The sequence below is a fragment of the Pithys albifrons genome, chromosome 4, assembly GCF_047495875.1.
Source record: "Pithys albifrons albifrons isolate INPA30051 chromosome 4, PitAlb_v1, whole genome shotgun sequence".
NCBI classification, from domain to species: domain Eukaryota; kingdom Metazoa; phylum Chordata; class Aves; order Passeriformes; family Thamnophilidae; genus Pithys; species Pithys albifrons.
This window is the reverse complement of record NC_092461.1, coordinates 81,044,155-81,065,762: the sequence shown is the minus strand read 5'-3', so window position 1 is coordinate 81,065,762 and position 21,608 is coordinate 81,044,155. Positions and strand designations below refer to the sequence as shown.

At 37.4% G+C, this 21,608-nt stretch overlaps 1 protein-coding gene and 1 long non-coding RNA gene across 16 annotated transcripts in view; one reads left to right on the top strand and one right to left on the bottom strand.

The window, feature by feature from the left end:
• PTPRM (protein tyrosine phosphatase receptor type M) overlaps positions 1-21,608 on the bottom strand; it is a 467,851-nt gene that overhangs the window by 278,954 nt on the left and 167,289 nt on the right. For all 13 annotated transcript variants that reach the window (XM_071554784.1, XM_071554787.1, XM_071554785.1 and 10 more), the window contains exons 6-7: positions 15,000-15,174; positions 5,385-5,678 (exon numbers count right to left, since the gene is read on the bottom strand). In XM_071554784.1, coding sequence (XP_071410885.1) covers positions 5,385-5,678; positions 15,000-15,174 — 469 coding nt within the window. The remainder of the gene's footprint in view (positions 1-5,384; positions 5,679-14,999; positions 15,175-21,608) is intronic.
• Positions 428-12,917, top strand: LOC139671623 (uncharacterized). Of its 3 annotated transcripts, none has more exons than XR_011697759.1 (6): positions 428-494; positions 4,612-4,703; positions 5,484-5,625; positions 6,529-6,689; positions 8,320-8,412; positions 11,493-12,917. It is a non-coding gene; the product is annotated as an uncharacterized lncRNA (long non-coding RNA). The 3 variants fall into 3 exon arrangements; XR_011697758.1 differs by lacking the exon at positions 428-494 and adding an exon at positions 1,294-1,370; XR_011697760.1 differs by lacking the exons at positions 428-494; positions 8,320-8,412 and adding an exon at positions 1,294-1,370.

Genomic DNA, 21,608 nt, shown 5'->3' with positions numbered 1-21,608 from the left:
GCTGACCCTGCTGAGCTTCCAAGATCAGGTATCAGGGTGGCATTTAACTGCCTTGGACACTGACAAAGGGGGAGTCTAATTACAGAATTAATAACAAAAGAAGATGGGAGGGTGGAAAACAGGGACGACCAACTGCAAAAGTGACTTTCTATTCCGAATGCTTTGGAGTTGCAGACTGTCCATCTTATAGGACCTGGCCAGTGCTCCATGTCATGGGGCAGGAGGAAAGTGGTGGCATAAAGCATAGCTGAGCACACTGAATTTATAAGCAGCATTCAATGCAGTTGCTCGTTTGTACAATCTCCTTAAAAATGCTTCTTTCTGTTTCAGTCTGATGCGCGTCTTAAGTGATCAGAGGGAAGAGGATACTCATTTCACCAGTGTAGTCTGGCATGTGTAGTTTTTTTCATAATGCCAGTGGATGCCAGTGGGCAGCACGGAACTAGTGTTGTGGCTTTGACACCTTGGAAGGTTATTCAGATGAAGCCGCAACAGTGAGTAAAATTAATAAAATAAAGATTATTCTTTTTCAAGAGTAGGGATTTAAAGAGTTCCTCTGCTCTGTTCTTCCATATTGTAACAAGCCTTCTAGGAGTACCAGACATTTTACAACAAACCTGCAGCAGGGCTTCTACAGCTCAGTTGTTCTGGGAGTAACAACTTTCCTCCCAACAAGATCAGGTAATGGGGTAGACAAGACAGCAAAATTAACTATGTTAATTAAAACATTCTTGTTACTTCTTTGTATGAAAATTGTTGGTTAAATACACAGTGATTGTTTTTGAAAATACTGCAGGCCAATAATTGTGTCTTAGCACAGAGAAGTAGAGTTCTGACTGTTAAAAAACCCCCACAGTTTGGGGATAATTCATCAGAAGTTACTTTCATGGTAGCCTTTATATTTATTTTTATTTTCCTAATTTCCAATACATTTTCTGGCTCAGCAAATGAAAATATGGTAATATTTGGGAATTATTCCAAATGTCACAGTGAAAAAAGAAAAATTATGAGAAAAAGGCAACAGTTTTCCCTAGGGGGCCTTGAAAATTCCCTCCCTTAGCAGGAGAGATGATTTTATTTTACCTTTTTGCAAAGGTAGCCGTCTTTAAGATGTATCTGTTCATCAGCAGATTCAAGGAACAACATTGCTTAAAAATAATCCCCTACTAGAGAGGCTATAGAAAAAAAAATGCAGGAGCTCATTTAGCAATTCTGAATTTTTCAGAGCGTTTTAACTGGGGCACTGTCTCACCATCAGAGTGCAGGGACACATCCTAGATGAAGCTTTGTATCATGCAATTCATGTCAAAGATGAAGCATGTTGGAAAGCACTGAAATAAATAGTTCTACCCACAAATATATTGATATGGGTAAGGAGAAATTACAAAATAGTCTAACATTAATCCTTCAACATACCTCCTTAAGTTTTACTATAGACAGTTCTACTGTTTTTTGGGTCAGATTGGGTCTCAACAGAAACCGTAGTGACAGGACAAGGGGCAGTGGCATTGAACTAAAAGAAAGTAAGTTTAGATTAGATGTTAGGAAGAAATTCTTTGCTATGAGGGTGATGAGGCACAGGAACAAGCTGCCCAGAGAAGCTGTGGATGCGCCAGACCTGGCAGTGTTCATGGCCACATTGGATGGGGCTTTGAGCAACCTGGTCTGATGGAAGGTGTCCCTGCCCATGGCTGGGTGGGTGGAACCAGATGATTTTTAAGGTCCCTTCCATGCTATGAATCTATGACTTAGAGAAGATTTGATTCTGGACTTTTTCAGTCATAGAGGACTCCCAGTCTACTTAAGTAAGAGCTAATAGGGGTTTGTTTAATAAGTACTGATTCTCATATCCTCAAACTTCCTATATGCCATATGGCAGAGCCACTATAGGTACTGTTCTATGTTCACATACAAGGTGATTTCTTTGGTCCAAATATTTGTGCAGCTATTTCTCTGCTAGCAACAGCTCACCCAGCTCTCTACAGCAGTGACTGACATTACAAGCCTCACACCTGGCTAACACTCTCACTCCTCAGATAACAGTGCCTGAAGTGTGAAGCACTCTGATCCCCTGCCCTTAAATAGCTCTAATTGTGGGTGACTACTCTGCAATTCTTATTTTACAAGTTATTTTATACCAGCCTAAAAATATACATCCAGGTCACTTGAGAAATGCTATATAATGGAAATGTCCTGTCATGTACCTATCCCCTAATGAGTTTTCTTCCCATCTCTCCCTGTCCCCCTTATATTGGCAGCAGCCTTCTAGGCTCATAACACCATATGAGATGGTTGTGGGACGGGGTAGGTTTTGAGCACAGGAACTGGTGATTCAAATTCCAGACAACCTGGAGAGGCCTCCATTTCATACCTTGAAATAAGAATAGCCCTTTTTTCTAAGTTTAACTCTAATATGTTTCACATTGGCCAAAATCCATTAACCTTCCCTTTTTCAAACCTGAACTCCACATTCTAGGGTAAATTTAATCCAGACCTAGATGTAATTCCTTGGCCTTCCTGAAATAGCACTTACATTTACATTATATTTCACCGAAAGGAAGCAAAGCACTTTCTAAAGTAGTAACTGCTCCACTGAGTGTGATGCAACCAAGTCTTGGAGAGATTTTTTTTCTTTGCCTTCTAATTATAGATACTTTTATTTAGTAAAGTTCCAGATAAGACTTGTCTATTACAAGCCTCCGAAATCTCATTTTGCTAAAATGAAAACATATTTCAGATGCTTTGGAGAGCTATTCAGATTACTGAATGCCTAGCATACTGCTTCAAGTTGCCAAGTGGTTCACTATCTTCCCCTAGGGAACAGGCAAGCAGCCTACAATTATCACAGTAATTAAAAAGGTGCAATGATTCTTCTCTTAAAGACTCCTGTTTTATTAATTCTGTGGTATGCTTTGGAGACTGGCATTATTTTACTCCTTCCCAGCTTAATTATACCGTCATTAGTTTATCAGCATCTCCTTTTAAACCCTTGGGCCAGTTATTAGCAAGTCACTTGCTAACAGTTAACCAATAACCACTACACCTTTCAAAGCAGGATCCTCTGCTATAAAAAAGCCAGTTTGTAGAGATGGATCATCATTCAATTTAAATTTTTCAGTCACTTCACTTCCTGCTTTTAATTTAAGAAGGCTGCTGTTTAGCTTAATGAAAACACAAATAATTCTGATTTATTACAAGATGTTACCAGGTAGTAAAATACTTCCAGTACATAGTGGTTTATGAGACTGAATGCATGTTTTATTATTCAACAGTATGTACCACTGAAAAGACCAGAAAGCATATGATGTTCTTAAATTTAACTAAAACTCTGGATTTCACTCTCTACTCAATGTGGCTGAAATGGAGTTAATGTCCTTCATAGTAGCCTATATGGCACTGTGTTTTGGATTTGTGACTAAAACAAGCCTGAGTATTCTTGCCTTTCTTCTGTTTTCTCCCTGACCTGTGGCAGAGGTGACGGAGCGAGTGGTCGTGTGGGTACTTGGCTGCTGGCTGGTGTCACCTCCCACACTCTAATCCTTTAGTACAGACAGGCTCAGATACACAGCACCCAGCATTGCCTTAACTGGTCATTTAACCAGATGAACAAACTATAAGAAAAACTAATAATTTTAAAATAACTGAAGCACTTGTGTATTAAATGTAGGTACAGAAAAATTCAGATCTATATGGACCTTGTAAGACTGAGGCAGCTACAAGCTAAGAATAAACAAGGCCACAGCTGCTGCTGAGTGGCAGGGAGGAAATCACTCCCTAGGAGTTCACACAGTACTTTCCCACAGGACCCCGGAGATGTACCTGAAAACAGTCAGGATGAGTTCACCAAAACACTGGACTTGTGAGATATAGATTATAACCAGCTAGGATTTGTAGTTTGATGGTGTGAGATTCAATTTAGCCAAAAATACGTAGCCTTAACCCTATATAAACTGTGTGCAGCATGTATTAAATGGCTTTTCACCATAAACCTCAAAGACTGGTTGTGTGAAGTCCTTTTCCTCCACATAATAAATTGTTTACTTTATATTAAATACATTCTTACCTAGTCTAGACAGATATTTTAAGTTATTATGAAGCGCATGGTGACCCAGAAACTCTCCTGAAGGGAACTACAATTAATTTCTATGCTTCACTTTTGACTAAGCTGAAGTTATCTTAGTGTAGTGCAGAAAATCCTACATATATTTTACCATTTTTATAACTCAGACGTACTGCTTTTGATATTTTTCATTAAATAATTCTTTTCAGTAATGAGAGGAAGAAAAATACAAAAAAACCCCAAAACATGAAAGCATTAGTACTTGTATAAGCCTGCATCTTCAAAACCTAACACAGATTTTGAAAGCAACTATATTTCCTTTTGTGTTTTACATCACACCAATTCAATTCAACTGAAATACCATTTGTCACCGACAGGGGGTCAGATGACTTTACTAAAAGTAACGGTACTTTCATATGCAATGGAAATAGACAATTACTTCTGTTGAAGTATGCAATTTTTCCTGTTCAAAGGACAGAAAACTCCAAGTCATTCTTTAAAAGACTAGGAACAATAAGCTAATACCACTTGCTTATTCCCATTTCCTCTAGGTACACTCCTGCCTATCTTCCAGCAATTTTACAGCAGCAGAAAGAAGATTCAAAATATTGGGGGAAAATACTAATGACCAAAAAAAATCCAGGTGACAGTATACTCTATTATTTTTACGCAGCTAAATTCCAAAGTAGCACCACTACCACCATTACCGAAAATTATTATACTTTGTATGTTTTTACAATCAAGAGGTCAGCTCTACTAATTATAACATCCAAAACAGGAGCCAAGACTGCTACAATGCACCAGAAATAATACTTTCTCATTTAATAAACAGACATGCTGTCAGTCAGCCCTTAACTAAACCTCATTTGCTAATTAAGATTTAACAGTGAACGCTTTTTCTGTTACGAAGGATCCCTTTCTACTTTATCCACAAGTTTGTTATAACTGACATTGAAAACAGGAAAAAAAGCAACTTTATCGAAAACAAACAAAATTTTATTCAAGCTTGGGAAACTAGCCAGGGGAAAAAAAAACAAAAAACCAAATCCCAAACACACACTGACAAGAGAGTGGTGTAATGAAATGGAGAGAGCTCAGTGCGTACCAGATAGTAAAGCATGATTTCATCTACAAATTGCAGTGGCACTGAAGGTTGGTTTCAAGATCATCATAGCTGGACAATGCTAACAGCTTATACTTAAAAACATTCAGTTTTAATTTCTGCAGGTTTTAAGATAGACAGTAGAAGCTGCTCGTGAAATAACCATATGTTTTCAGCTGTAGAAAGATGCTTAGAACTTTCCCATCACTTTTCAGTACTCACCAGCACATTTTGTTCTTGTTTTGAGAGCAGGGCCAGGAGATCCTGTTCCTCCTTCACCTGGTCTTGTAAGTAATACACTGATTTCATATTCTGTATCAGGATCCAGGTGCCCAATCTTATAGCTCGTGGAGTCCACAGGTTGTATGTCATACCAGCTTCCACTTGAAGTTCGATATTCAACTTCTCTTTGAATAATGGGTCCATCCCCATTGATGGAATTGGCATTCAGCTGTATCCACAGGTACGTTGCACCGACTGAGGACAGCTGGGGTGGAGCAATGGGAACTGGTGGTTCTGAAGCACAAAAACAAGCAATGATTACACTTGTGTTTTTTCTACTTCTCAAACATTCAAATAAGCAATGTGCTTTGTAGTATACTAGAGCTGAAAATTGCATAAAAGTATGGATATGAAGAAATCACCAGGACAGATTTCATTAAACTGCAATATGCAAACTCTTTTGCTTATGCACTTGGAGATTTTAACATGAAGCTTTTGGTTTATACCACCTAACTTCAAACAAGATCCAAATGGAATTCTGTTCACTAGATATTACATGGTAACTTAACTTCCCATTTAAAGACAATCTCAAGTTTCCTTATTGAAATACAGTTCTTCCTGGATGTTAATAATATTCTACTCAAAACTAACAATTTTAAGGTAAAATAGATGTTGTACTCTATCCCTAGACTTAATCAGAACAGCAATTTCTGCATGAAAACAAAATAATTTTCTTTATTCATTACTTTTCATGTACTTAACTACTCAGCCTTCATATTTTCAGACTTCTCTGTGCGCAGAATAAGTATAGAAATTTTCAAGTCCTGTACCCTGGTTAAAATAAAAGAGTTTCTAAATGAAAGCTGGGGGATTTCTTGAGATTTTACTACAGGTCTGATTCTACTTCATGGCTTATTTTCAGTAGCTACCACATAGAAGCAGCACTCTCTATCACAGAGCAAACCCGCATCTGATATCCTCATAGTCTGGACTCTAAATAGTTTCAAAGTGAGCAAAATTTTAAACCCACTTTTATTTGATGGGCATCTCATGTTAAATTAGACTGTAGAAATAATTTACAAATATCCTGTCTTTTTAAAGTTAAATAACAAATTGTGGTTTTTCCTATATTCTCTTGTTTCAGGCATCATATCTGCAAAAAAATTCACCTTCCCACTGGATAAATATATTCAAGTAGAATGAAACCAGGCCACTGTAATAAGGCACTGTTTGATCCAATATTCTTAACATATCTATCAGCAAACACTGCCACCTTCTTAAGGCTACCCAGAATATGTAATGAAGGTAGGACATCTGTCTTCGCTAAGCTTTACATTCAGATTTATCCTCTTCTGCTAACCATTTCTCTGTGTGTTGAGAAATAGGTAGTTAAACAGACAAGACACTGAATTTATATATTTCATCATTTTCTCAAGGACTTCAAAGTCACAGTTAAAGCAAAGAGCATAAAAGAATGAAGCAAAAGGGAGAAAGGAACTCTGAGAAATAGCAGAATCACTATTTTAACAAACATGTAATTATCCTACAGCATGCTACCTTGTTTTAATTTACAGAAGAGTAACTCAGAGCACTAAGTACATTGAAGACTAGCCATGCCTCAGATAGATGGTGTTTCTAATTAGCACTGTACACTTGTATGCAAGCTTCGATCTGTGCAATCTGTTAGCAATTGCTGAAATATGACATTACAAAACAGCAAACACAGGCATCATAACTATATATCTTAATAAAACTAATTGATTACTATAATGAAGAACATGATACAGTCGGCAATAAACCAGAATGTGTCCAAAGATGTGTATTAATAATTACTAATTAGAACAGACATAAAAATAGCTTAATATGGTAGATCCCAGGATATAAAGAATATTGTTTACATTTTCAAGCAAGTAGGGAAAACATTGTTTTATGTCACTAGCAATATACAGCAAACTGATGTCATCATTGGGTTAGAAATATACTGCAATTTTAAGGAAACTATTCTTTCTGAAGTATATAAACTATGGCTTCATACAGTGATAGCATGTCTGGAAACAGTTCTGACTTGACTCAAAATGATTTAGCATCAATTTAAATCATTAGGCTGTTTTGTGAACCAAGACATGAAATGGAACTTTTATAGAGCATCCTAAGGCATTTACTTAGCCATGCTGAAAGAACAGTTAATTACTTTCAAGTTTCAAATGCTACTAAAGGCTGTTGAAGTGCCATTCAAAATGCAAACTCAGGAGCTAGGTCACTAAGGTTAGTGGTTACACCAGTTCATTCCAAGTATTACAAGTACTTGAAACAGACAGTATTTTATTGTCTTTTTATACCTCAGGGCATATTATTCACTTCTCTACGACCACAATGCAAAAGGTTAACGCAAGCTGCATTATTACAGGAAAACCTGCATATACTGCAGTTTAATGACATTACCATAGTTTAATACTAAAAGTTGTCTTCTTAACAGACATTGAGACTACATAAAATCAACCTTTCATTACAAACATGATGCCTATATTAAGAAGAGACTGTTAAAAACGTGAGACTCAGTTAAGCAGATTCTTTAATACAAACACTAGATATCCAAACATAATGAGCCAATTTCACGACTGAAGTGTGAAAGATATTCCTCTTTTTAATTTATTCTTTTGTTAGACTTAATGATTTAATTCTTTTTAAGATATTGAGGAGTCTGAATCCCTTTGTCAGGTTAAGTACCACAGTGCAGCACAACTGTATTTCACTTGTGGTCAGTGGAGTAGTCTCAATTAAATACAACTCAAATTAATACCTTTATAAAATGGTACAGTAGACTTGAGATTTTACAGCTGTGTATGGTCAGGGATGGAATCCAAACTGACAGCAGAAACAAGTTTGTAGCCACTTAGTACAATGACCTAGCTTAAATAAGAGTTCTTCCTTGCAGATCTTTCCCGAAGCACATAAACAAAGCTATTCAACACTGTGAAATTCTTAAAATATGGGTCTTAAAAACAGAGTATTAACTCAAGAAAACAAGGTAAGTTTATCTATACTTTCAAATTTCACACTTTTTAGACCTAGAACAACATGTGACCTCTTCTTGAATTCTCTGACAAATGATGTTGTACACAAGCCTTTATGAAAAGAAAGTAGTGGTGTAAACCCCTCCATCTTTCCCCTTATAACCCATCCACCTTTGCCATTCTCTGCTGTCAGAGACTGAAATGGTTACGGTTTAGATATGATTAAGACCACCAATATACTTTTGTCAAACCCCAAAGAAATACCTGCTCATCCAGCAAAGCCCACCCCTCCATGAATATGGCTACTGCAAAAGGACCTTCAGATAAGATAAAGGGGTGCTATTGTCCAACTATGCCAGGTGCAGTCTGGTGTGCATACACCTGAAGCTACAAGCTGGATTTCCAGATAAGAGAAGAGGCTGATAAGAGACAAATCCCTGGAGGTGGGATAATCCTTATCATACCAATGTCCTCCTTTGCATGATGACTCTGCTGTGAAAACCCCTCCGGGGAGCCTTGAAGACAGTGCACCCCTAGCCTGGGCTATTCATCTCAGATGATGGACCTAATAGGCAGCTGTAATGTCTTAGGAGGTGTCAGAGACTCAGGACATCTCCTGTGACATCATCCACTGTAAAACATCCCGGACTCAGGGGAGGTACTAGGTGTTCCCACCTGAAACCTTTGAGTTTTGCGGAGGCTTCCCACTTCCAGTGTATCAAGACCATCGCTTCAACCAAGAGACATCAAAGCTGCAACTACCAAGTTTCATTGCTAGATCCAGTGGATATATATCTATATATATAGATACGTTATGACCTTTATCCTTTTTTTCTCTTTCTTTCCCTTCTACATTTTTCTTGTGTGTTATTTTCATGCTTTAATATTGCTGCGTTACTAGAGATGATAAAAACCAAAACAGCTCTACACTTATTTTCCTTTGAAACCAAACTGTTCTAAAATAAACCCTACATATATATATATATTTACAAACACAGATCATTCAGTGTTGTTTCACTCTAGTCCACCCCAAAGGATTTATTAACAAGAACCTGAGTAATCCTCCCCTTCTGGGGTGGGTTGTATTATCTGCTTTGCTTTGTTTTTGTTTTGTCCTCACACCATGGTCACCATACCCACGTTACAAAAACCACTAAATTTCCACCCCAGGTTTGTTTGTGTTGTTTTTCACCCTAGGCTTTGTCTACAGGCTCTGTGCCTGCTCCTCTCCTTGCTATCCAGCCTGCTGCTGTTCTAGCCATGACCCTCCCTAGCATCTGCTTTTCTTCTCCCCTCCAGCAACAGACAGCCCCAGTTTACAGAGTTTCCTTTTCCACTGGCTCCATTTTTTTGCTTATGAATGTATGTATGTATGTTCCACAATCTGTCATTGATTCACAGAATCATTAAGGTTGGAAAAGATCTGCAAGATCATTGAGTCCAAGCTTTGACTGAACACCACCATGCCAACTACACTACAGCACAAAGAGAACGGATGGTGACCTCCCTGGACAGCCTGTTCCAATGCTTAACCATCCTTTCAGTAACATAATTCTTCCTGATGTCCAGCCTGAACCTCCCTGGCACAGCTTAAGCCTGTGTCCTCTTGTCCTGTTGCTGGCTGTCTGAGAGAAGAGACTGACCCCTACCTTGATGGACTCTCAGGTAGTTGTAGAGAGCAGTACTGTCACCACTGAGGTTCCTATTCTCCAATCTAAACAATCCCAGCTCCCTCAGCTGCTCCTCATATGACTTACTCTCCATACCCTTCAGCAACTTTGTTGTCCTTCTCTGGCAAACACCTACACTGAAAAATACTAGTCTCAAGTCAGTATGCCAAAATACGAGCATCTGAAAGCAGAACTTCATGACAGAAACTGTTAGGCAACCATAAAGGAAGTTCTTACACCAGTACTATTGGTAAAAAAGGGGTAGAGACAGTCTGATGGATGCAGCATGAAAGGTTAGTTGGCAGAGAGCAAAAACAGCTGTCAAGTATCTGTGTATATTTAATGCATGAGAATAACTGATAACACAGATAAGCCATTGTTAATATTTTCCTACTGTGTCTCCATATCAAAATGACTTTGTCCTCCAGAATAAATTCTTTGCTCTAAAGGTCCCGAAGAGGTTTGATTCTGTTCCCGGTGTTAAATTTTTCATTTGGAAAATGCAGACATTTAAGCTGCCAGCATTACAGATGGCTACCTTTCTTATGCCCTTATTTAAAAACCTAACCAAACTCCTTTTAACCAATTGAACACCTAGGTTTACCTTGTTTGAACTCAATAAGCAGTCTGAACCCTGTAATAATCTGATGTCTGCTCAGACAGGCTCATTTTGTTCTCCTAAACCTAATCTGTATTGGATCTGCCCACTATTACAAAAATTCAACCTAGGGACCATATGTAGAACTCTAATTTACTTCACCAAATACATTTAATCAATTCTACCCTACTATTTTCCTTTTGCTCAATGTTTGATTACTTTTATGTCATCTATTAGACACAAACTGCTGTTTTTTACAATAAGTGGGTGATCTGACAAGGCCAATTTCATGTCTCCCATTAGATAAAGTGACATTTCAATCCAATTCTCTGACAAACTTAGATGAGGATTCCGTGCAGTTTGAGGACACACAATGACAAGGCACTTATCTTTTCAGTCTTTCCTATCAGAACAAACACTCGGCTAAATTGAAAACCTCCCCTTCAAGATTTATTTAAATAAAGAGATCAATACTTTATTTCACCATCCTCTAACAGGCATATAAGATGACAAAAAAAATAGTTTTCAAAGAAAACCCCCTTTTTCCCCCTTCCTGTTTAAGGTCACATTAATTGTACACTGACAGGCATTTTCTCATTAACTAGACAATATATTCATGTTTACAATTCTTTAATAAGAGAATACGGAATTAACTGACAGCTATTTAATTGTGCTTTTTTTCCCCTCCATACTGATGAAACCTTACTGTAATGTGCCTGCTCAGGTAAGAAAAAGAAGACAAAAAAAAGAAGAAAAAAAAGCATCTGATAGTTTCTTACATGTCTTTTATTTCCAAGATTTCATTCCTATTCCTCTGTGATTTCAGGTTTGGTTTGCAGCACCTGACACTAGAAGCCCTTCCACTCATTTCAAAAGTTCTGGTACCTGGTCTCCAGTGTCAGAGGATATCATGCCACAACAGCACTACAAACCTTAATGAAGTTTACGAACATAGAATGGAATCTACTTGGAATTAGGTTCCCATTTAGTGAAATTATGCCTACAGCGAAGTCGAATGACTGCTGTACAGAGCTGTAACCCACTCTACAACTGCAAATGTCTATACTTAAAAGCAAATATATTTTCAAAAAAGCCATATTCCAATGCAGGACTTAGTTTTTGGAACTTGAGTTAGAAGGTCAGTAACCAGAATGAAACAATAAATGTGAAGAACTGATTCTTTTAACTTAAAAATGCTCAGTTTGACCCTCCTGTCATCCTAGCAATGTAAATACAGCGAAATTCTTCTTAAGGCAGTTTAGTTACATCAGCGTAAATGAGAAGAGAATTAAATTCATTGTTTGTAACAAAGACCGGGGAGGAATTACACCACTGTTTCTACACATACTATTATTAAGCCATCAGTTATTCTGAAGTACACTAAGCATCACTTGCAGTGTGTGTATATGTACATTTTTCATTATTTATTGATGGTAATGGATTAAAAAAAATACATGGCTGCACTGAAATCAATCCATTATCTTTGAAGTCTGCTAACAGACATAGCAGAAAAGCTGCTAAAAACTTGGGAAATACAATTTCCTAATTATATGCCATCAATAAGAAAGTATATTTACTAATTAGCCCCTAATGCTACTATTTCAGTATAGCCATCTACAGTTTTGCAGCACAATGTTTAAAATGGGTCTTCTTAGGTCAGAAGGAATGACCTGCAGGTGGTCTCAAAAAAGCTCCAGCACAGGCAGTGGGGATTACCATAATTACTTTGACACTCTACAAGCAGTTAATGGGATTACACCCTAAGGCTATCGACTTGCTCACAGTGCCAGTGCAAATTTTCTGAAAGAATCTGGGTAAGCACAAATGCTTTAATGATACGCTTCACAATTTCATCTACTGCACCCCAAAAGGAGCTCTAGTAAATTAAAACACCCTGAATCAAAGAAATAAAAAAAAGAAGTTAACTTCTTTGGCTTCCTGTATCTCCTGTCACTGATACAGGAACTCCTCCATTTGCCTCCTTCAGGCAGTCTGTATTCTTCCTTGTTTACACTGATGTTAGGTCTGAAAGATGCTTCATCATTCCTACTGGGGTTATAGTCCATGTTTCCTTTCTTTGCTGACTTTCATACATATGTATTTTTGGCCAATCCCTTTATTTCATTTTCATGCTTGGACTGAAATAACCCACCATGTCTTATATTCTCATCTCACCCACTTTATTTGTTTCTTTCTTCATTATCCTTTCAAACAGGTCATCTAAGTTGTCATAATACAATTGTTTTATCACATTATCTTCATATATTGCTTATTTGCAACATCCTTGTCTTGTTTCTCTCCATTTTCTTTACAACACATTCACTGAAACCTTATTCTTTTTGGAAAATGGTTTATTCTTCATTATGACTTTCTTGCATCTTCTACTGGTGACAGATTATTCCCCGATCTGACTGGAGAGGTTCCAGCATACTGGGAGCTGGCTAATGTTGTTCTGATTTTCAAGAAAGGCAAGAAGGAGGACCCCAGAAACTCCAGGGTTGCCAATTTCACTTCAGTGCCTGACAAAATGGAAAAGATTATTCTGGGAGGTACTGAAAAAACACCTGGAGGACAACACAGTCATTGGTCACAGCCAACAGAGTTTCATGAGGGGAAAGTCCTGCTTGCCAAACCTGACTTCCTTCTACAACAGGGTAACCTGCCCAGCTGCTCTAGAAAAGCCAGTACATGTAATCCTTTTGGACTTCAGCAAAGCTTTTGATACTTTCTCTCACAGTATCCATCTGGATAAAATGTCCAGCACATAGCTGGATTATGAAGTTACATGACAGGTGAGCAACTGGCTCACGAGATGGGCACAAAGGGTAATAGTGAATAGGGTGACATCAGACTGGTGTCCAGTCACTAGTGGGGTTCCAAAGGGCTCCATCCTCAGCCCAGTTCTCCTCAACATCCTCATTAATGACTTGAACATCTGACTCAAAAGAATATTAAGTAAGTTTACTGATGACACTAAATTGGGAGAAACTGTTGACTCCACCAAGGGCAAGAGAGGCCCTGCAGAGAGAACTTGTCAAATTAAAGAGATGGGCAATCACCAACAGTATGAAGTTTAACAAGGCAAAGTGCCAGATTCTGCACCTGACACAGGACAACCCTGGCTGTATGTACAGACTAGGAAACGAGAAGCTGGAGAGCAGCACTGCAGAAAGGCACCTGGGGGTCCTCATCGATGGCCAGCTGAATAGGAGTCAGCAGTTCCCTGGCAACTGTGTCCTGGGGGGCATCAGACAAAGCATCACCAGCCAGTTGAGGGAGGGGATTGTCCCGCTCTGCTCTGCACTGGGTCAGCCTCACCTTGAATGTTGTGTGCAGAGGAGACTGAGAGCAGATCTGATCACTGTCTTGAACTTTCCTATGATGGGGAGAGGAGGGGCAGGCACTGATCTCTTCTCTGTGGTGAACAATAAGACGACTTAAAAAAATGGAATGAAGCTGAGTCAGAGAAGGTTTAGACTGGAAAGTTTTTCATCCACAGGGTGGTTGAGCACTCAAACAGGCTCCCTAGGGAAGTGGTCACAGCACCAAGTTCAGGAAGCCTTTGGACAATGCTCTCAGGCACGTGGTATAATTGTTGGGGATGGTCCTGTGCAGTGCCAGGAGTTGGATGAAACGATTCTGATGAGTCTCTTTCAACTTAACATATTCAATGATTCTATGATTCTATAACACAGTAACATGGCTCCACAGCTTAGATGCTAGAGAATCTGATTTTGCCTCTGACAGAACAACAATAAAATCATGTTTCTCCAAAACACTAGTATAAAACTAAGAAGCAATCAAAATGCAATTTAAATATAATGAACATTTAAAAATTGTTCTAGTGCAGTTTTCTATAATAAGGATAGGGAGTTCTGTATGCATTCTATTGATATTTAAGTGTTTCTCAAAGTTTTTAAAAACACCCTTCCATGTACCAGAATGTGGTTTTTTATGCGTTCATTTTAATGTAAGTCTTTCATATTTTGTAGTATATATATTTTTAGAATACGATCTTCACAAAGGAGGCAAATAGTCGTTTTTACGTTCATACTTAAAATAAAAGCTTGGAAAGAAATATAGTTCTAAATAGTGCATTTTGGGGAAATATTTACAACAACAATCAACAAGTAACTACTTAATTAGCCCTGGCTTCTTCTGTCATTCCCTTGTTACAGTTGGCTAGACTCTTAATATTTACATAAACAAAATCTATTTATTGAACTTCTTAATGAGTTTACCAGGCAATGGGTGACATTCCTACTGCATTAGCAATTGCAGGTCCTTATTCCATAGACTGAGCATGCAAATACTGATTTGTACAATGAAATACCTTTGACTATCAGTTCTGCATAGTTCGATACACCAACTCCTCCTTCTGTCCGAATCATGCAGCGATAGTTGCCAGCATCTCGCTTCGTGGCATTTACCACACTAAAAAGAGCTACAAATCGTCGAGCATTGAACACTTTTATGTCCTTCAAAGGTGCATCCCTTACATAAATACCCTAGGCAAAGAAACAAAATAAAAAATATTGTTAAGTCATATTTTTAAAAAAATACTGACAACCAGCATTATTTCTCTCAAGTTCCCCAAGAGGAAAGACAAGGTAAAAGCACAAGTCTGTCTGTTACTTTAACAGATATTTATGCCATGTGAGACTTTACTGCCTTCCCATGTGAGTTAAACCATTCATCATGAGTGGGCAACCATTCATCTGGAACAGCTGCTTCCAACTCTTTACAGATTAACTAATAGAAAGATTTAAGAGCAATGTAACATTTACTTGCTTAGCTTGTCTTAACAAAGATTTAAATTTACTTCTTTTAAAGAAATATGAAACCCAGCATAATCAGTCTCTGCTTTCTCTTCCCTCCCTGCATCTGCTACTTAGCATGTGCATTTTGCTCATATGCAGTTGCATCAGTGGATGGTTCTCACAGCAGCATGTCCACGAGGGGTTATCAGCAATTCTGGCAGACGAGACAAGGCACAGAATCACCAGACATAAAGCTAACAAGGCTAAAGCCATCTCCACCTCTCACTTTCTCAGCACGGTACTGGGAACTGGGCAGTTCCTACTCCAGTGCAGTGTTGTGCTCTCAATTCAACATATTACATGTATAGCAGAAGAAAATGAGCCATGTAACAGCTGTGGAGAACAAGAAATTAAAAAGGGAGGGCAGAACACAGAAGAGGGCAGAGATGACAACTTGACATGTCCTTTAAGGGCAGAGAGACTTGGCTCTCAAATCCTCAGCAGAACTCATGCTTCATCTGCGCATGAAATAGTACATGTGCACTATGAACACTCATAAACCCTCAGAAAATGTGTAAGTATTGAGTTATGAGAGCTGGATGAAAAAAACCAACCAACCACCAAAATCTTGTGACATTTCCTCAAACAAGCAAACAAGAAAAACGCACTTTTCATACAAAGATATGTATTGCTACAAACTAAAGACTGCAGCCACTATCAAAACATGAAGAGAAACTGGAAAACCCCAATAAGCTCCTCACAAAACCAGCTCTCTCAGTGGAGGCACATGCACAGTACGATGTTATGTAATGATACCAGTTATCCTTAGCAGGTTTTCCTGACTTGAGGAGCTTTAAGCTGGTCAAGGGTCCTGCACTACTGACCTTCTATAAACCATCAACACACCTGGTGAGGTCTGTTTTTCTGCCCCAGAGTTTGTAGTTTGTCCAGCAGAATTTAAGACATGTAGGAAATACTGCTCTCATTTTGTTACGACCTTTATTTGCCACTACATTGGAATACCAGTTGGAATTCCTCGGAATACCTTGAAATACCAGTTCTAAACATTTAGAGGGATTCAAACACCAGTCACACAAAATTAAACTCATCCATAAATCACAAAACCAAGTCAAAGTTAATTATGCTGTTAATGCCAAAGAAGCAACACAATTAACACTAAATACTAATTCTCATGCACAGTAAGGTACAGTTATTTCCTCTTCAGAAGTAAACATGTGTGATGCACAGCTTGCTTATTGAAAAGAAAAAAATGCTTGTAAGATGCCCAAAGAAGAATGTACTATCATGCCTTAAAAATTACTCAGTAGTAAATTATTCAGAATTGCTTCAGATAATTGACAGCTCCTTAGAATACCTCCAATTCTGAGCTGCCGATAAACCACCGTGTGTGATGTGGCATGGCAATTACAAAAAAACTAAACCTGGAAAGAAACATTTAAAACAACTATTTCAAAACTACCATTTTTACTGGTTTTGCCACTGTACTACCCTTCTAGAAAGAGTGGCTGCAGATAGCAGGAAGCAAGCAGAGTGGGTTAATTATGATTTTGGAGAATTAATATTTCTTAACAGCTACATTATTTTTTACCTAAGACAGTAGCTTCTTAACCCTAATTATCAGAACTGATGACCAGTCACAAACAACAAACATAAGGTACGTTACTGCAGCTTCCAGACTCTTCAAGGGTCTTGTGCACAGCCAAGTCACGTGCTTACATTACACTTACACACACTAGTTTTTCCTTTGTTTCTGGTCACAATATCAGGAAGCTTTACAGAGGTTATTTCATCCGACCATGAGACAGGGTAAGTTATTCTCTAGGCAACAACATACTGCCACACACTGATTAATTTTAGTGTCCAAAGTAGCTCAGCTCATTTAGAGCCCAAACAAACTCCTCTGCACTCTGGCCTGCACAGTATGTCACCCTTCCATGAGGGGCACCTGCATCCAGAGTTTACCAGGACCCTCATGAACTACAACACAACTGAAGAGCAGTGTAAATACTTTAATAAAAATTTCTACTACAACCCCATGCCCCTCATAACCCCCTCAGTGGCTGGCAGAAATCCCAAACAACACTCGAATGGAACCACTCAATAGCCAGCCCCATGGGATATTATTTCCCATCTTTTTCATGCATATGTAGAATGAAAATTGGAACTAATCAATGCATTGCAGCATTTACAATAAATTACCATGTCACTTGGGTCCCACAACCTTTATCAGCTTCTGCTGATTCTCAAACATAGATGTCACCAGATTTCAAGTGCTTTAACTGCTGTTCTACAACATGAACTCTTAGCTTGATCAAATAATTGACTCCTATGTCTTTGCGACACGTGCTACCCATTCACATATATCAACAATTTTAACTTAAAAAAAGAGAAGCCAAAGTGCATTTCAGAGGCACGCAGAATTTTGCTCAAATGAGCAAGCTACACAAGTCTTAAATGTAACTTAGCTTGGCTCTGGAGATGATTTGAGCATTTTTGTCCTCTACCAAAACCCAGATGAGAAAATATTATTAATGGTGGCTTCAAAATTCACAAAGGAGCTCTGGAATAAAAAAGGCTTTATTTTTATTATTATTACTATAACACATTTGTAAAATATATGTGATATTATTATCAGTAAAGATTATCTTGACTGACTTCTCTTGAACATTACAAACTCATGGAGGCAAAGTGTAGAGTCTCTAATTATATGTTAGAACTCAAACAGTCCCACAGAAATCACTAGCATGCCATTTTCTACTAGAACTCAAAGGAGAAAAAAAAAGTCCAATTTTTTTCTTTAGTCTCTTTGGGAAATATATTTTCGAGGAAAACATAGTGTCTGGAACAGACAAAGACTAAGAAACGTAATTGCTTTACATTTCACGAGAAAAAATACAACCCAAGAGAGCAAGTCTTCCCTTTCTTTTGGGATGACAGCAAATGAGTAGGAGAGCTGCCTAATTGATTTAAGTCTAAGCATAGAGGAACAATAATGAAGGTAATGAATTCAAGTGTAAGAAAAATTCTATCCATAGGCCTTGAAGAAGAGAGTTAAATAGGCTGCACAGAAAAAAAAATCCCACACCTACAACCTCTCCCCTTTCTTATTTCATCAATGAAAAAATGGTGAAAGACTATTTTGAGTCTGAAAAAAATTTTAATCTGCTATTTATAATTTGATATCTCTAGTACAGAATTGTTTCTGTTGTAACTGTACCCATATGGCCAGCTTTGCTTCCTTTATTTGTGATTCACATTTTGTTCTCTCTGACACTGCAGTGACTTTAGTAAGCTACCCAGATATGACAGGGATTATTTTTATGGGTTAGTTAACTATCTGAAATTTGGAGGAAAATTTAATAATATTTTTCCCAGTATTTAACAGGCCCATCTAAGCTCCCTGTGTGATAAATTACAAGCTCTCAGTGCTGTCAATAGATATTTCATTTAGAATGCCTAAAAATAACATATCAAATGAACATTGTTTATTAAACGTATTAGCACATCCCACTATATTTTTTTCAGGAAGAATTCTTTTTAGTAGCATTCAGAAAAATAAGCTTTTATCACTCACTAATGCAACAACCTGAAGTCCCACAGATAAGAGTTTGCTTATGAACTTTAATCTCAGTTTTTCTAACAGATTCTGAAATTTACCACTAGGTCTTGCAAACTCCGACTTTTTAGGTGAAAGCCTGAGTATTCACAAATACATCATATTTTATTGAAAATTAAACAAAAAAATGACAACTCTGTCATTTACTAATCCTATTCCAGAAAACAGCATAAAATTCATGATTTAAAAAGCAACACCATGGTACTCTTACTAAGACCCATTAGAACAGCTTGTTGAAGCAAATTTGTAGTATCTTCTTTTCTATGTGGGGCTTATTTCTTTCTTTTAAACACATTTCATAAATAAATACAGTTATTTTACTTTCTTTACTTTAGCCCTGATTTGCCACATGAAAGTCTGGGGCTTTACTGCTGATTAAAGCTGCTGGCTGTTCCCGCCTTTGGGACCTGGAGAACTGTGTGAACAGGACACTCCATTCTTTGGAAAGAGGAAACTGCCATAATCATTTAATGCTAGACCTGCTTGGACTGCAAAGGTCACGTCCCCAGGGGAGAGCTATCTAACCTTCTCACACCAGAATTATGACCACAAAATAAATATTACAAAATGCTGAGATCCAAAAATGAAAGTAACAAATTCCACTGGCTGCTGAGCAACCTATGAGTTTTCAAATGCTCAGAGAAAGCTTTTAAAAATACCAAATACATATATTTGAAAATGCTATTTAAGTCAACTAATGAAAATATATAACTGGTAAGTCACTTGTAAGAATAATTTTTCCATTAAACAAAAAATTATTTAATATATAGGGATATAAAAATAATCTTAATTAAACAGCACAATTCACACAGCTTGAAAATCCATATTCCTAGTCCCAGCATCTTAAATGCATACAGGACAGCTTAAAGTACTTTAAAATGCACAGTATTTTTCCATTTTGGTCAAGTTAGAATGAAAAGAAATAAGTTGATGGTTATTTAAATTAGACTTACAGGCTGTTTTAGGCAATGAACTATCTCTACGTCTTTTAAATGAACAGCAATTTTGTCACAACAATCTCTGTATTAAACCTTTCAGAAATAACAAAAATGCAGCAGTAATTCAAAAGAATTAACTTCTGGGATGTTATATCCAGTACTACTACTACATTACTCACTCTCAAGGCATGTATCAACAATTTTGCCAGAAGAGAGTTAAAAGAAAACATCAGTCACCCTCTGTTCACACAGGTAGATTAAGCAGCTTTTCATACATTTAATAAAAGGATTTGTATTGGCCCACTTTCAAATAGGCACATTTATAAAATTGTGATTACAGTTATACCAGTGGAACCCCAAATAACATCAGCAAGGCCAGAAGTAATTTTGTTTAAAATATGCACAAAATCTAAATCAAATAGTAATTAATATCCCAAGAAAATTGCTTTGCAGAGTTCATATAATTCCAGTAACTAAGACAGTTGGCTCTACCTCTGAATTTCTAGAATTGCTTTCATACCAAGACAACCGTTTGTCAGTCTAGATTAGAGCCATCACAGATCCTGTGATTATCCTGTATTTATTCCTTCTGTGTAAGTTAACAAGTATATTTCATTCAAATAATGAGGCCATGCTGGAAAAAGATTATTATTGTCCTATTTGGAATTATTCTGCTATGAGCCAGAATTGCACTCTGCATGTGTAACTAATGGGCATTCAAGCAAACAGTTATTATTTTACCTTTCAAGAAAGATTTCAGCTTTCAGTATTTTAATGTTTGATAACTGAGCCTTTACTTCAAATCACACAGCTCTCTGGAAATCCCTGTTTATTATGACTAACCCTAAATACTGGCTGGGGCTGTCAGGTAACACTGTAAAATACTGCTAAAGTTACACATCGAGTAGTCACATTATCAAATATTAAGCCCTGACATCTATTTGAAGATACAGTTAAACATAGAGAAAGTAAACAAAGACAATGCATTTTCTGGAGTAATTAAACTCAGTGTAATTCACCCAAAACAATTAGTCTGTACTTATATAGCGAAATTGTTTTGCATCATTCTGACAGGAGCAAATCTGTTATCACTGCATAGAGATTTTAAAAGGAAAAAACCTACAACAAGCAAAACACCAAATTACTGTTCAATCTATTTTTTATTTTTACATTAAATTCCAGAGCAGCTGAGAAGAGTTAATATTCTCTAGCAGTTTGTTGGTGCTCACAAAATACATAAAATTCAACATCTTTTTTCCATTCATCTTAAATAGCACATAATAGAATACAAAATGACTTGGAGAAAACTACATCCTCAGAAACATCTGGAGAAAACAGAGCATTAGGAAATCTTTCCCTAACGGGGAGTTTAATTCTTTGGATAGAAATTATGGCAATGATCCACGCATCTGCTAAGCATTTTGTTGAACTTATAGCCCTACTTATAAAGTCACTTAATCTAATACTGTATCTTAAGTCTTTGAAGTATGCAACACTTAGTACTTCTAATCATCCTTTTATTTGTATTTGAAATTCCGAGAATTAGGGTGAACACCTTGCTAAAAACTGAAGAGAACATATACAGGATTTTAAATACTCTGGCTTGG